Genomic DNA, 17,365 nt, shown 5'->3' with positions numbered 1-17,365 from the left:
GAAAGAGGAGGAAGAGCAGGAGGAGAAGAAAGGGCCCTTTGTACCTCTGTCTCTGATGATTCTGTCCCTCATGCTTTGGGATGCAGTCATTGGGAGCTGACGGACTAGTGTGGGAAGATGTCCTGAGAGCCACCGCTGAGATGCCCACTAATGGGGATGAGAAATTCAGCAGCACTGAGGTGGTGTGGTAAAAGAAGACATTTGCTTGATGGGTCACATTGATAACCATTGGGTTATGCTGGCATGACAGTTCATAGGTACCTGGAGAGAAATAAAGAAATTAATAATATTTTAAACCATTCACCTAACACCATGTTTCCATACCTTAAGTATTCACTTTATACTCTCAATAGCTGTAGTAGTAGGTAAGATCCAGATAACACCAGAGACAGTCACAAGCTGACTTCAAGGTGCATTGGGGTATCCTTTAGTGGCCCTAAAGGGATCATTGTCAGACTCACCAAGAGAGTGGTTGCTTCCACTGACATCGGTCAGGTAGATGGTCACTGTTGGCTGCTGGTTCTCCCCAGGGACCAGGCCATCAGAGGTCAAGAAAATGAAAATTGCCATGGCCACTCCTGGTCTATTGAAACACACCTAGGCATAACCATATATATATATACATGAGCTAGTATATATGGACCAGTATATATGAGCCAGTATATGTGGACCATCAAGGCATGTGCCATATTGCTTTCATTCCTCTCAGATTGCTCAGTGCTTATAAAGTAAGCACTTCTTTCCCCTTTGCAAAGGTGGAAAATAAAGAGTATGCAGAGAAAGGAATTCAAGTTTACACCCCAAGTCAAGATGAGATGGAAAGATATTTTCAGCTGCTGAGCACCTAATTTTTTTCTGAGACTGCTTACCTGTTTCTTTTTATCTTCACCCTGTCTTCCTTTCAGTTTCTCCAAAAGATCTTACAAAATAACTATTGCTGGAGATAATTAAACCACCAATGGCCAGTCAGTACCTCCCTATCATCAAAACGAGAGAAGCAGACAAGATGCCTACCAAACTAACATCCAAGTTAAAAAGCTAGGTTATTCTGGGGACCAGCAGTTAGCGTAATGGCTATATCGCTGGACTCCCACGTAGTCGACCATGGTTCAAGTCCTGGGCCTGGTGGCTTAAACTCACACTGGGTGTGTGTGCATGCGTGCCCAGGATCCCAAGAAGACAATGGAGGAGAAGGGACTGTGGCATGGCCATCCCCCCTGGGGGGTGATTTCTCACTTTCTATCTCTCTGTCTTTCTGGCGAGCGCACACGCCCTATAGCAAAAACCTCTAAAAAAAAAAAAAAAATCTAGGTTATTCTGAACTGTTCCAAGTTCCAAACTGCCATAGCTAGTTATACTTCCTCATCTCCCTCTCCTTTTCCCCACTTTTATCAAAACTTTTCACTAAGCATGTGAACTATGACATGAAAGTGAGCTTATTGCAGAGTTTGTTGCTCCTGAGATTAAAACTTGCCGACCAATTTATTACTATGCCATTTTCCTGGTGCCCCAAGCTCATATACCCTGTCGATGGTTGGAAAGGATCCTGCACTGTAAGGTACAGGAAAATTCAGTAGTTTATGACCTAGAGGGTTAGAATCACTAACACTAGAAAACTATGGAAGTTTCATCCCTGGAAATACTTTAACAGAAAAGAAAACATCTTTGAGGTTGCAGAATGAAGTTCAGTCACACTAATAGCTACTGCTAAAGGTCCAGCACTTATGAGGGAACTTCAAAAAGCTTGTGGAAAGTGGAGTTAAAATACAAATTTATTTTGGTGCAAAGAATTTTTGAAATCCATGCATAGCTTTTTCATAATATTCAATTTCCATTAACTTTTTGAATATCCTTGTATTTTTCCCCCCCCGACTATTCAATATAGTAATTATGTTTTATTTGATTTCCTACAGCTAAAAATCACTTTTAATTTCTGTTGAGAATAAACTCCACTTCCCCTGGTATTACACAGTGCTTTATTAGAATCTGGTGCTGGAATTATAAAGTTCTGTGTGCATTTCTCTAGCTTTTTATCAGCCAATGAACCTTCTGGAAAATTGTTCTTATTGTAAAAATAGGGTACAACCTAGAATGGCAGGGACCTCCTATAAAAGTGGGGAGCAGGTGAGTAAAACATGTTTTCCATTTTAACAAGATTTTTTTCTTGTCCACAGACCAATTTTTCCTCGTGTCTTGGCTGTGTGTTTATAGAATGTCCGTTTGCACCACTGGCTTAATTAGTGTGATTTTATGATTTGCAGTGGTCAAAACAGCACAGCTGTCCCTTCTTCCTTTCCTCTTTTGAGGCAAAGACCAGCCACACACTCTTTTTACAGTGTCTTTTTCTTTTCTCCCTTTTCATGTCCCCTCCTTGAAGTAATAAATATTCCTTCACACCTTAAGAAACATCCATGCCCATAGGTTACAGCTTGTAATACGATGTCTTTCGTCCCTGGCTGAATGAGGGCTAGACATGAAACACATCCTAAGGTAACCAAGAGCCTAACGCAAAGCCCTCAACCCCAGCGGCAGACGACATCAAAGCCCCTGAGAACTCCCACAACCTCTTCCTTTTCATACAACATGAAAGAGACCTGAGTACTGAAGGAAAGTTCTGGGTCATTTCCTGAGCCAAGAACAGACGGAGTCCAAACAAGTAGTTGGTGGCTTTACACCAATAGGTCTCAGAACTGAAGAGTGGGGTGGCTTCCATGAAGAACTGGCCAGCTCAGTCTTCCCAGATTCTGTTGGGTCCCAAGATAGATACCACCCACCTGAAACTAGTTAATAGAGATAGGTCTTATGGTGTGGGTTTCTCTGTCCTGAATGCAGACGCCCCAAACCTCCAACCCGTTTTGCATCTCCCAGCAATATGCCTCCTTGCCCTAAGGGTCATTGAAGGCCAAGGTCAAATCTTTCGTTTTGTTTGTTAAGAGATATTTTTTTACCATAGGGTATGTATGCTTATTGAAGACACAGAGGGAGTAAGTGAGAAATTGTCCCCCACGGGTGGATGGCCATGCCTTAATCCCTTCTTCTCCATTCTCCTTTCAGGATTATAGGTACACACCGAGTCAGGCCCGGAGGGAGTTTCAAGTCACCAGGTCTGGGACTCCAACCACAGTCGACCATGTGGAAGTCCAGCACTTTAATCACTATACTACCTGCTGGTCCCTGAAAGCCAAATCTTAAAGCCTACTACTAGGGGAAGAGTCTCTGTGCTGAGATTTGTGGGAAGAGGCTATGCCAGGATTCCTATGTTGTGACATAAGCAGGAAAACCACAGGTGACACTTACAAAGGAGAAACAAGCTGGGACCAGCAGTTAGTGTAATGGCTATGTCGCTGGACTCCCATGTAGTCAACCATGGTTCACGTCCTGGACCCGGTAGCTTAAAACTCACGCCAGGCGCATGTGCATGCGTGCCCAAGATCCCGAGAGGAGAATGGAGGAGAAGGGATTGCGGTGTGGCCGTCTCCCCTGGGGGGTGATTTCTCGCTTTCTGTCTCTCTATCTCTCTTTGTCTGGGGAGCGCACGTGCCCTATGGCAAAAACCTCTCTAAAAACAAAACAAAACAATATAGAAAAAAAGGATAAACAAGCAGAGGAATTTTGGGCTACACAGAATCAAGAGAGACAAGGGTTCAGTCAAGTTATGGAATGCTGAGTCTTGGGCATCTAGCTCCACACGGCGACCAGGAAAGGTAGACTAGTTTCACTCTCTCTTGAGCCCCAAGTATGATTCACAGTAGCAGTTAGAAGCAAGAAATTCAATTAGTGCCTCAAAAGCAGAGACTAGTCTGAACTGCACATTGTGTCATAAATTAATTTGTCCACACGAGGGTTAGAGAACCAAGTAAATTCACCATTTTAAAGGCAGAGTTGGCCAGGCAGGAGTTCTGATTTGACTTTTGGATTAATCTGTATTAGATAAGTAAATCTGAGCAAACCATCTCTCTTCTCTGAGGCTTAGATGCTTCATTTCTACAGCTGAGAAATAGATGTATTATTCATTTCATGTAGTTACTATGAAGATTAAATAAAATCATGGGAAAGCACATAAGACAGCATCTATCATATAGTAAGGACTCAGTGTTCAACATTTCTCATTTCCAAAAAGAAATATTTTTACCTTGCTTACCCTTAGGGAAGAATGGTGCAAAACAAAATCTTTAAACTTCTATCTGGATATTTTGATAGAAAATTATGCTTTTCAAAATATATAAGCTGAAAAATGTCATTTATGCTAGTTTCAATTTGACAGTCATAGATATATGAACTGGTATTCCAGGCTTTGTTTCCATAGAAACTGTCAGTATTTGGGACTCATGGTATAAAATGTATGTCTGCTTTATAAATGGAATTGATGAAAAATACATTTTTATATATAATTCTTTTAAAAGACTTTGTGGAAAATTCAATTCAGCCTGTTTTTATTAAAAATCAAATTTGGCTGTACATAGAAACATATAGATTTGACCTTGTAATTAGAAATCTGAAAGTGTATTCTTCATTCAAAAATATTTTTGAAAGTTGCTCTTTCCACAACCAAGTCACAGCTCCCTTAAAATATGCAATAGCCCAAACTATTTTCACTTCATGCGAAATAAATAATGGGTTTTATGTTCCTAGACATGAAAACAAGTAGAAGCTGGAGCAGAGAATTTGGCAAATGCAAGGGGGACACTTCTCTGATCACTACACCAAACATGTGGTAGTGCATGGCTGTCCTCTTTAGGACAAAGCTCACCTCGAGCATGCCCAGGGACCACTCATCTCTGAGATGAAAAAATCTAAATGGCTAGGAAATCGAAAGGAGTGTTAGCTTTGTCTGTATTACTTTATTACATATTTTAACAAGGAGATTGTATTTAGGTTAGTATGTATAAAATATGTAATCTGTTTCACATAGGCAATGTGAAAATAATTTGACTTCTTCCCTTACAAGGAAAGTACAGCTAGATATCAAGGAGACAAAGCCTTTCAGAAAAGCAAGTGATTTTCAAGTCTGAGGAATGGTCTCAAGATAGAGGGATTGCCACTGAGATTAGCTCAGTAAATTCACTGTAAAATACTTTGAAACGAAGAGAAAATATAGACCAGACAGACGATAGACAGATGATGATAGATAATAGGTAGGTAAGTAGGTACATAGATACTCACAGACAAATAGAGAAAACCAGCCTCATCCACTCAGTAGCTTTTAATCCAAAGACTACACATTAACTACCCAATCTAACCACTGGCCACTGCTGAGTGGTAAGACTGCAAGAATGTGTCTCTCATGCAAAACTGTTTGGGTTTAAGAAACCCCTCTGCAATCTGCCTGCTGGGCACAGACACACTCAATATGCTCCTAAGCCAAGCATTTCAACTTCCAGGTCATCCTTTGTGGTGGTCACTGGATAGCAGACCCTGAAACTACACCACAAACTTGAAAAGAATCTTCTCTGAGGTTTTAAAATGCTTTCGGTTAGTTTGGATTTCTGTGTGTGTGTGTGCGTGTGTGTGTGTGTGTGTGTGTGTGTGTGTGTGTGTGTGTGTGTGTGTGTGTGTGTGTGTGTGTGTGTGTGTGTGTGTGTGTGTGTGTGTGTGTGTGTGTGTGTCTTTCTATTTTCACTCATCTATGGTACTTCCTGACTCCAGAGCAAAAGAGAAGGACTAAGAGAAAGAAGGCAGGTGCTGGTCCCAACTCATGGTGTTTTTATTCTTATTTGAGATTTTTTGAACTATAATATCCTGGGATACAAAGGTTAGATTATAGAAGTGGAATCTAAGATTCTGAAAGCTTACGTGAATATACCTAGGCAAACACTGAAGGAAGGAACTTAGGTTTTCTCATCTTAAATTCTATATTCTTTTGACTACACCAATGTTCTTAATTTGGAGTGAGCAGGAAACCATAGGTTCCTTAGAAAATTTAACACTGTGCTATCTTTTCCCTAAAGAACAGTGTCACATAAGCAATTAGGCATAAAGTGTTATAAAATTTTAGGGAGGTGAAAGACATCTTTAAAAGTCATTCATAGTCCAATTAGGAGTCAACAAAAACAAGATTAAGATTGCTTGCATATTGGTTGAACCATATGCCTTTTTTGGAGGGAAATAATATCAAATATTGACAGTTTTGTGTGAATCAATAGTATTAATAGCTGTGTAGGCTTTAGAAATCTCACTAAGGGAGAGATTAATGCTCAAAATTTCAAGGACACTACTGAAATTTCAAGTCTTACAGATGAAGGGAGGATGTGAGGCAAGTAGCCTCTTGCCAGTGTGCCATCTTGGTTGTCTCCATGCTGGGGGATGTGCACAAAATGGGGAAGGGGATGTTGAGCCTAAGTTGACTTCCTTCTCATGTAAAGCCTCTGCCCTTCTTGGTGTTGCTCAAAACCTAGCTGATGCCCAACGTTATTCCTTCATAGAACAAATAAAGCTACCGTGCCCTGAGTTTATGTGGTCCTTTTTTCAGAAGAGCAAGATCAACTCATCATTTTGGGAAATGAGGAAGAAATCACTATTATGACCCCACCATCAAGAGGTAGACATTCAAGAATGTATGATTTGGCAAGTCAATGGAAGAGGGTTGGATCAGAACCAGATGATTAGCTCAATTCCTTCTGAGAACATCTTTCCAGATTACTATTTTAGACAACAGTGCTAAGTCAGCAGTGATTGTTGTTAGAAGAGTTCATGGGACTCAGAAGGAGGGGGTGGCACAAGGGAACAAAATCTAGTTAATCATGAATACTATGATGAATGATCCATAGCCCTTCATTTTTGATACTGGCACTCAGCTGGCAGCACTCTCAATCTGGAAGCTGCCCTTAGAGGAAAACAGCCACTTTCCTGGAGTGAGGGGTGTGGCAGGCAGCCCATGTTAAATGACCTTTTTTGGGGAGTGAGTGTACCACCCAGGGTGGTACAACTCCAAAGGACCATATCAAGTCTCTAACACCTGCTGGGCTTGTCATAGTCCCACTACTCTCTGGATTCAATCCTGGTTTCTTCCCTTCCCCACAGAACTTGATCCTGAGGGGAGTTGTCGGTGAGCTATCTGCATACAAATCTTCATCTTAGTGCCTGAATTCTGGGGAAACCCCATTTGAGATAAAACTTGAAAATGAGAAAGGGTGTAACAAAATATAGATGGAGAAAATTCTCATGGAAACAAGAATAGCATAAGTGAAGGCATGAATAATAGCCTTCCCCACCAGGGCAAGATTCCATCTGTCATAAAAAGCATCGCTATTCCAATTACTCAAGAAACTCAGAGTCTGCAAAGTTGCCATGTCTGGGACCAACAAAAGCTCCCATAAAACAATTAGTAAAAAGTTAGATTAGTAATAATCTAATAGGAAAAGGGGAAATGAGTGCTTTACTGTCTAGGAATAAACTGTTCACCCACTGAGGCTGGAGTTTGTCTTTTAGTGTACTAGACTAGTTTTTAATGGAAATGAAAATCGTCACATACCCATGCTTTTGCAGGATCCCTGGGGAACACAGGGATCCACATAAGTTAATGTTCCAAGTAACAGAACATTTTTTTTAGAGTACAAAATTATTTTAGAAATTTCAGTCATGCATACAGAAATAATTCCAATATACCTTAGAAAATTTTCTGCCTTCTTAAACAGAGAATCTTGTACTTAACTGCATTTTTGCTTGATGAATTAGAAGCAATTTTGAATCATTTTGAACATTAATTATTTTGCTGAATGCCAAGATGACAATCCTCTGGAGAGGTACTCCTCAAACTTCAATATGCATACGTATCACCTGAGGAGCTTGTTAAAATGCAGATTATAAGTTAATAGAGCTAAGAGCCTGCATTTCTAAATAGCTTTCTGGTGACACCAATGCCTCTGGATACCTATCCTACCATTTTCAAGTAACAAGGCTTTAAGACTATCAATAGATAGAATTATCTTTGCCTTTAGCAATTCATGTTGGTGCTTATAATACTTTTATTATCACATTTGTTTATTATCTTTTTCTCTTAAAAATTCATCATTAGGACTAGCAGGTGGCATGGGTTAAGGCAACTGGATCCCACATGGCCAACTGCATGGTTCAAGTCCCTGACACAGCTGCTTGAAAATCACACTGGGTGTATATGTGTGTGTGCCTAAAATCCTGAGAGGAGAATGGAGGAGAAGAGATGTGGTGTGGCCATCCTCCTTGAGGGTGATTTTTCACTTTGTCTCTGGTGAGCACACACACCTTATATAGACCAAAAAAAAAATCATCAGACTTAAAGGCAGAGTTGGAAGGAATCATCTAGTCCAAATACCTCATTTGAAAAAAAAAAGTTAAAAGAAAACTGATGTCCATAAAGATTATGCGATTTTTTAAGGTCACGTGACTAGTTAATGCAAAAATGATGCTTATAATCCTCTCTTCTGTACATGTTTTTCCTGGTTCTGAACCCCCATTAATTTGTTTTTCCTTTTCTAGAGCAGATTAAAAATTCAGATAACTAAGATTGTTAGAATTCTATGAAAAGAGTCTGGGACGAAGCATCTTGTCAAGTTTCCTATGAACAGAATTGAAGAATCCGAAGTACAGATTAGATTTTGTGCCTTTGACATATGGACTTCAAGTGTATTTGTGCAGGGGGGCTAAATTATGAAATCTGGACAACTTTCTTAGTAGTTTAAGTTATCTCTGAATAAGTCATTAGCCTCTGACTGATTAAGATCATTCAGAAAAAAATATGACATTTGTCAATTTAGGAGACAGGAATAAAAGAGAATGTCCACCTAAATTTGAATATCTGACAAACAATCATTTTAGTTAGCTATCCTCAATTGCTACTTGGATATATTTATACTAAAAATTATTCACTATTTATCTGAAATTTAAATTTAACTGCATGTTTTATGTTTTTCCTGAAACCCAACATTGTAATAATAGAAGAACGCATTTATATGAACTTGATTATGGTCATTTCATAGTATATGCATATATTAAATATCATGTTATACATTGTAAAAATGCACAATTTTTATTGTCAGTTACAAAGTATTAATAGTAAAAAATGTCAAACTAAAACAAAAACATATAATAAGAAAAAAAGTGAAAATAAAGAAGAGCAGGAAGACAGAAAAAAATTAAAGAGAAATATAGGAAAGGACTAAATAGACATTTGTGTATATAAACAAAAATAGGAAAAATAATTGATTAGAGTGGTAGACTTTGGTCAATAATGTAAGGCATGCATTTTTACTACAGACTGGTCCTTAATTTCTGAATGAATAGGCTCACTATTTAAATGCTTCTTAATAAAATGTAGGACCAAAGAGAGGAGGAAAAAAAATAAATAAACCTCTAATAATGACACAGCTGGAACAATAAAAAGTTGTTATGCTCTGGAAATTCAGTGCTAGAAACAAACAAACAAAATGCTGTTAAAAAGCTAAGGCTTTAAAAAGAAGTTTTAAGAGCTATTACAAAATACAGGACTAAATAACAATGAAAGAGTTATATGTCAAAAATTTATGGGGCACGATTAAAGCAGTACTCAGAGGGAAAAATTACAGAACACTGAAAACAAATTGTCTAAGCTCTCAACACAAAAAGTTAGAAAAAGAACATCAGTATAAATCTAGAGAAACAAAAAGAAAGGAAATAATAAAAATAACAGTAGAAATCAATGAAATTAAAACAAAAAGTGATAAACAAAACTAAAAGTTGTCCTTTGAAGATACCAACAAGCTAGACACATCTTGTGCAGGTATAGTTAAGAAAAAGAGAAAAAGCAAAAGAAAGATAAAAAACATACAGTATAGGGGCCAGTCAGTGGGGCGACCACTAGATTCGTGGGGTCTCAGAATCACATCCAAGGTCTGCACATACCAGGTGCTTGTGATCCAGTCTGGCTGAGGCTGGGGGATGAATCAGGACAGAAAGGCCCTGCTGGATGTGCCTCTCTCTCTCTATCTCTCTGAATCCTTCTCTCATGGAACAAATAAATAAACAAACTTAAAAGTATAATAAAAACAAACAAAATAACTAGCACTAGAGAAATTGTCAAAAAAAGAGGACTCTTATGCACTGATTCCAGGGAATGTAAATTAGTAAAGCCACCATGGAAACACCCAAAGGACAGGAAATCACTCTGTTGGAAAGACATTTGCACATTCATGTTTATTGCAGCATTTGTCACAGTAGCTAAGGCATGGAATCAACGTTAAGTGCCCAAGAACCAGGGAATGGATTAAGAGAACGTGGCACAAATACACAATGGAATACAACTCCAGCACAAAGAACAACAATAGTCTGTCATTTGACACAAGGCATCCTCCATCACAAAGTGTCAAAAATATTTATAATGCTAAATAAAATAAGTCAGGCTATAAAAGACAAATAAATACTGCTGTTTCTGCTTAATAGATACTGAATGCCCATGCTCTATGGCAGAAACCGAAGGATTCAATGACATAGAAATAGAGGGAATAATAGTAAAAACCAGAAATTGTATGAGAAAAGAGGGAAGAGAAGAGGGTAGGTTTGGAAGAAAACAATTAATAGATGCAAAAATACATGTAAACAAGTGGAATAAGTTATAGAACAGTGGACCTCAGCAGAGTAAAAAATGTTATTGACAATTCAATATATACTTCCAAAAAGAAAACATTAATGGAACTACTAGCAAATGCACACAATATATATTTTTTCTTTTTTTAGAGAAATTTTTGCTATAGGGAGCATGTGCTCACTGGAGAGACAGAGAGAAGGTAAGAAATCAATGCCCCTCGCCCACAGACAGTGAGGAATGACCATGCTTCAATCCCTTCTCCATTCTTCGCTTGGGATTTTGGGTACCTACACACTCAAGCAAGCCATCAGGTCAGGTCTTGAACTGTGATCACCCATGTAGGAGTCCAGTGCCTTAACCACTATGCCTCCTGCTGGCACCGTACAATACAATTTAATGTTCAGTGTCAAATAAGATGAATATATCTATACCCTTGATCTGATTACTGCACACTGTATGCATACTTTCTTTCTTTTATTTTTTTTTAATTACTAGAGGGTGTGTGCATGTGCGTGCACAAGAAAGAGAGGGGGAGAGGAAGAGAGATAACAATTCTACCAATGGGGCATGGTCACACCACAATCCCTTCTCCGTCTCTCCCTCCTTTTCAGGTTTTGGGCACACACGCATACCTGGAGTGCTTCTAAGCCACCCGCTTAGGACTCAGATTGTACAGTCGGCCAAGTGGAATATAGCCATCCTAACCACTGCAACCAGCTGGTCCTATAAACATATATTTTTAAGAGGTGAAAGAAATAACTTAAAGCTTATTCTAAAATTTATATGGAAAATATATGTTCATGAATAATGAGTAGCTAATTCAATTTTGGAAAAGATGTACAAAAATATGAGAGAGCCAGCCCTATAGTACAGTAGTTAAGTGCTGTGTATTGGGAATCAGATTCCACATGGCCAATCATAGTTCAACATCATAGCTCTGGTGGCTTAAAAAACATACTGGGCACAGGTACGTGTATGCCCAAAATCCTGACAGATGGAGAAATGGAGGAAAAGATCACAATTTCACCACACCCCATTGGGGATGGTTCTCTCTCTCGTTCTCTCTCTCTGACAAGTGTATATGCCCTCTGGCAATTAAAAAAAAAGTAGAAGAGAGGATATCTTCTATCAAATATGGTTACATATTTGTTACAATGCTATAGTAATAAAAAGTGTATTACTAGCATTAAGGAACAGGAGAAAAAAAGAATACAATTCATAATTTAAAAACATTCCTGTATTAATCAGAATTTGATATACAATAAACATGGCACTATATCTGGATAAGGGTGGATGTTTTAATGAATGGTGTTGAAAAAATTGGCTTACCGTATTTTATTTTATTTTTTATAAAGTGACTCACTATCTTATTTTATATACAGAAGGAAAACTTAAATATGCTAAAGACTAAATTTTTTTTTTGGTGGGGAGAGGTTTTTGCTACAGGGCATGTGTACTCGCCAGACAGACAGAGAGAGACAGAGAGACAAAAAGCGAGAAATCACCCCCCAGGGGGGATGGCCACGCCGCAATCCCTTCTCCTCCATTCTCCTCTCGGGATCCTGGGCATGCACGCACATGCGCCCGTCGTGAGTGTCAAGCCACCGGGCCCGGGACGCGAACCGCGGTCTATTACATGGGAGTCCAGTGACATAGCCATTATGCTAACTGCTGGTCCCATAAAGACTAAAATTTGAAAGACAAAACTATAAAACCAATATAAGAAAATGAGGGCCAGCCTGGAGGCTGGTTAAGGTGGCTGGATCCCACATAGCTAACTGAGCAGTTCAAGTCTCAGACCCAGCAGCTTGAAAAACACACTGGATGTGTATACAAGCATGTCCAAAATCCTGAGAGGATTTTCAGGCTGTTGTCTTGTTTTCAGAAGTGAATTTAATGTATGAGAAAATAGCTATATTTCTATTACATTTTGTGTTTAATTTACTTTACATACCATAAACTAAGAAACTGGAAGTCTCAGTACGTTGACTATTTCCAGAGAAGTACAGGAACAGTGACGACGTTAGAGTTTTTCTATGTCACTAAATTCTGCTCGTCTTTTCTTTCTTTTTCTTACTTTCACTGAAGTTTTAATGTAATCTTTTTCTAATTACTTACGATAGAAACTCTGATTATTGATGTTATACTGCTTTTTCCCCTAAATATAGGCATTTAAAGTTGTAACTTTCTCTGTAAATACTATTTCATTGCACCCACAAATTTTGGTATTTAATTATTATTTGACTCCACATTATTTCCTTCACAGAATCTTCTTTGATCCATGAACATTTAGAAATGTACTGCATTAACCGGATTTGTACTATAGCAGTAAAATCCTATGCCTAGGGAGCTGGGTCCCACATGGCCAACAGTGGTTCGAATTCTGGCCATGGCCAGAATTCGAAAAATATAAGCTGGGCACATGGGCATGCATGCCCCAAATCCTGATGGGATGAAGAAATGAAAGAAAAAGAATTGTGGCATGACTATGCTCCATGGAGAGTTCTCTCTCTTCCCCCACCCTCCCATCTCTAGAGAGCACACATGTCCTCTGGTGATACATTTGAAGAAAATAACATATTGCTAGATTACAAAAAACTGGAGACTTTCTAGATACCGTGTTACTCATTTCTGTTTTTTTTTTTTTTTTTTTTTTTTTTTTTTTTGGAGAGTTTTTTTGCCATAGGGTGCGTGCGCTCGCCAGACAAACACAGAAACACAGAGAGACAGAAAGCAAGAAATCACCCCCCAGGGGGGATGGCCACGTCACAATCCCTTCTCCTCCATTCTCCTCTCGGGATCTTGGGCACACATGCACACGCACCCGGCTTGAGTTTTAAGCCACCGGGTCCGGGACGCGAACCGCGGTCGACTACGTGGGAGTCCAGTGACATAGCCATTACGCCAACTGCTAGTCCCGCGTGTTACTCATTTCTAATTTAGCACTGTTGAGATCAGAAAAATTACCCTTCATTATTTCACTCATTATAAATTTACTGAGACTTGCTATGTGGTCTGGAATATGGTCTATCTTTGTGAAGGCACCACATTCACTCTATATTTGAGTGTAGCATTTCCACAAATATCAGGTCAAGATACTTGGTAATATTCAAATTATGCATGTCTGACTTTATTACACTGAACTACATTTTATATTAATTATGAAGAGATGAATAACAAAAATCCCCAACTATGACTATGAATTTGGCCATTTCTCCATTAGTTTTGTCAATTTTTAATAGCAATTTCTAATTTATGTGTAATAGTTGTACATATTTGTGAGATAGTGTTTTTATTTTTTTTAAATCTGTACACAATGTATAATGATCAAATCAGAGTAATAAACCTTTAATTTTTAATTCATTTCTTTTGCGGGTCTATTCTTGGTCTTTCAATTTATAACAAATTGTTAATATCTTTTGATAAGTTGATCCATTTATAATTATGAATGATCCTTTTTATCTCTGGTAATACTCTGTTTTGAAGTCTATTTTGTCAGATATTAACATCATTCACCTTTTTGTTGAGAGAGAGATTTTTGCTATAGGGCGCATGCATTCGCTGGAGAGACAGAGAGACAGAAAGCAAGAAATCGCCCCCCAGGGGGATGGCTACGCCACGATTCCTTCTCCTCCATTCTTCTCTCAGGATTTTTGGCACATGCACCCAGGCGTGTTTTAAGCCACCAGGTCTAGAACTCAAACCATGATCAATTTACATGAGAGTCCAGTAACATAACTATTATGCTATTTGCTGGTCCCAACATAGTTCAACTTCCTTATGCTTAGAGTTCACATGGTATAAAATTTTCCATCCTTTTACTTTCAATCTTTATGTCTTCATATTTAAAGTATGTTTTTTGTAAACAGTTTATAAATGGTTCTTTTTTATTGTATGTACTCTGACAATCTCTGCCTTTTCCATGATTTTTAGGTAAATTACACTTAATGTAAGTAATGATATAGTTGGATTTAAGTCTGCCATCTTGGTATGTTTTTTTCTTTGTTCCATCTGATATTCATTTCTTATTTCCTCTTTTCCTCCATTCTTTGGGTAAATTAAGTTTCTTTATTATTCTGTTTCATTTTCTCTTTTGACTTTCAACCTATAGCTTCTTGTGCCTATGTGTATCTTTTGGTGATTGCTCTAGAGGTTATAATATACATCCCTAATTTAGTACAATCTAGATTTAAGTCATACTACTATCTCATGAATAATATGTCATAATATGAGGACTTTCCAGTCTTATCCCCCTTACTACTGCCTTGTCCTTTGTGACAGTCTGTACTATTTCTTTCTTTTTTCTTTTTTTGGAGAGATTTTTGCTATAGGGCGCGTACGCTCACCAGAAAGACAGAGAGAGACAGAAAGACAGAAAGCGAGAAATCACCCCCCAGGGGGGATGGCCACGCCGCAATCCCTTCTCCTCCATTCTCCTCTCGGGATCTTGGGCATGCACACACATGCACCCAGCATGAGTTTAAGCCACCGGGTCCGGGACGCGAACTGTGGTCGACTATGTGGAGTCCAACGACATAGCCGTTACGCTAACTGCTGGTCCCTGTACTATTTCTTCAGAAAAAATGTCAGCTGAGCCTATTGTTGAGGTAAAACTTTTTCACTAACTCATGCTTCCTTCCCTTTATTTCCACATATGTTTATCCCCAGGCCATTCCTTAATAAATATCCTGCATACTAAATTCCATCTCGAGATTCCAACCTGTCACAACCAAAGAGAATCACCAATTCTCTCCATCCTTGAAAAATTCCCTTCAATGTGATTCACACTCAAACTATAATCTCTCTCTTAAAAAGCTTGACATGAAAGGTAGTTTGCCTGTATCTCAATCAGCACCCCTTTACAATCTAGTCCAAGTCAGAGTCCTACTTACCAACTGTGTCCTAAGTAGTATTATCAATGTACTCCCAATTGCCAAATCTAAGACCTAACACGCTTTCATTTAGTCATTTTTTTTTTTTTACCAAACTTTTTTTTTTTTCTTTTGGAGAGGTTTTTCGCTATAGAGCATGTGGGCTCGCTGGAAAGACAGAGAGAGACAGAGAGATAGAAAGCAAGAAATCACCCCCCAGGGAGAATGGCCACGCCGCAATCCCTTCTCCTCCATTCTCCTCTTAGGATCTTGGGCACGCATGCACACGCGCCCGGCATGAGTTTAAGCCGCCAGGTCTGGGACTTGAACCGCTGGTCGACTACATGGGAGTCCAGAGACATAGCCATTACGCTAACTGCAAACATTTTTGAACATTGCAACAAGCAGAATCTGTGCTCAGTGCTGGACATACAACCATGACCACACATGGTCTCTGCCCACAAGCTCCTTACAGTTCATAGAACAGACACATGGACAGGTAAATGAGAACATTTAAGTATACAGGTATTATGATAGGAGTGTGTACTGAAGAAAAAGTGATCAACCATATTACCTTGGGACTTGGGAGAAAGTTTAAAGATAAAAGAAGGCTTTATAAATTAAACAATCCTTGAGTTACATCTTAAGAGGTAAACTTGTGTTTCTTGGGGAAACAAAGTATAGGAAACATTTACACAGAAGGGAAAACATGAGTTTTCTGCCTGGAAATTTATGCAGATGTGAAAACTCTGGTATATTGTAGCACCGAAAGTAATTTGTTATACTGAAATGACTAAATTGTGTGTATGTGTGTGTGTGTGTGTCTGTGTGGAAGGGTTTGGAAAATGAATGGGAATTCAGCCTGAGATGAGACTTCTCTCTATCTCTCTATATCCAGTAAGTTGCCAGGTTCTTTTGACTCTATTTTGCACTTATTCTCTCTGTAGTTCATGACTTAAGACATTCTGTCTTTTACAATATTTGTGTAAACATACTCACTGCTATGTGGGTATGTTAAATAGAACATGGGTGAAATTACTCATTCACTGTTAACTGAATTTCTCCACACCACAATATATAAAGGGGCTTCAAAAGTTTTATGGAAAAATGGAATTTAAGTATGAGCTTATTTTGGTGCAAAAAAGTTTTTGTAATTCATGCATACTTTTTTCATGGTGCTCATTTTCTATGATCTTTTTGAAGACACCCTCATATTGCTCATATGAAGCAGTGGTTATTAAGTAGAATTACAAGTGTGTGGGAAATAACACAAAGGTCCGTACATGTCTTTTGTGTCTACTGGCACCATGATAGAGTCGGGGGATAGGCAAGGGGTCAAATCTGACTCACTGAATGTTTTTATATGGCCTGAGAGTTAAGAATTGCTTTTGCATTTTCAAATCATTTTTAGAAATCAAAAGAAAAATAAAATAAATAATGTGAAAATGATATTAAATTCAAACTTCAGTGTCCATAAATATAATTTTACTGGAACATGGCCATGCTCATTTATTCATATACTCTCTATGGCTGTTTTCATGCTAACAGCAGTACGCATGAAAGTGTGACACAGACTATGGTCCATGAACCCTTATATATATATCAAATATATATATATATACACACACACGTATATATAGACCCTAGGGTGCATTCTTTCGGTGGAGAGACAACAGAGAAAGACAGAGAGGGGAAATAAGACATCAATCCCCCGGGGCTGGCAGGAGGCCTGGTGGTTAAGGAGCTGGACTCTCACATGGGTGACCACAGTTCAAGTCCTGGAACTAAATGCTTTCTCTCTCTCTCTCTGTCTCTCCCTGGTTGAAATGAATGATAATAATAAATAAATAATTATTTTTTTAAAAAACATTCTCATCCAAGGAGAATGGCTACACCACAATCCTTTCTCCTCCATTGTCTTCTCAGGATTTTGGACATGCATGCACACATGCCCACT

At 38.6% G+C, this 17,365-nt stretch overlaps 1 protein-coding gene across 2 annotated transcripts in view; it reads right to left on the bottom strand.

The window, feature by feature from the left end:
- Nucleotides 1-17,365, bottom strand: part of PAPPA2 (pappalysin 2) — a 327,575-nt gene that overhangs the window by 124,576 nt on the left and 185,634 nt on the right. For both annotated transcript variants that reach the window (XM_006160881.2, XM_027776745.1), the window contains 2 exons: nt 462-597; nt 45-261 (listed from right to left, as the gene is read on the bottom strand). In XM_006160881.2, the coding sequence (XP_006160943.1) occupies nt 45-261; nt 462-597 (353 nt within the window). The remainder of the gene's footprint in view (nt 1-44; nt 262-461; nt 598-17,365) is intronic.

This window comes from Tupaia chinensis, unplaced genomic scaffold (genome assembly GCF_000334495.1).
Source record: "Tupaia chinensis unplaced genomic scaffold, TupChi_1.0 Scaffold000710_1, whole genome shotgun sequence".
NCBI lineage: Eukaryota > Metazoa > Chordata > Mammalia > Scandentia > Tupaiidae > Tupaia > Tupaia belangeri.
This window is presented reverse-complemented; position numbering and strand designations above follow the sequence as displayed.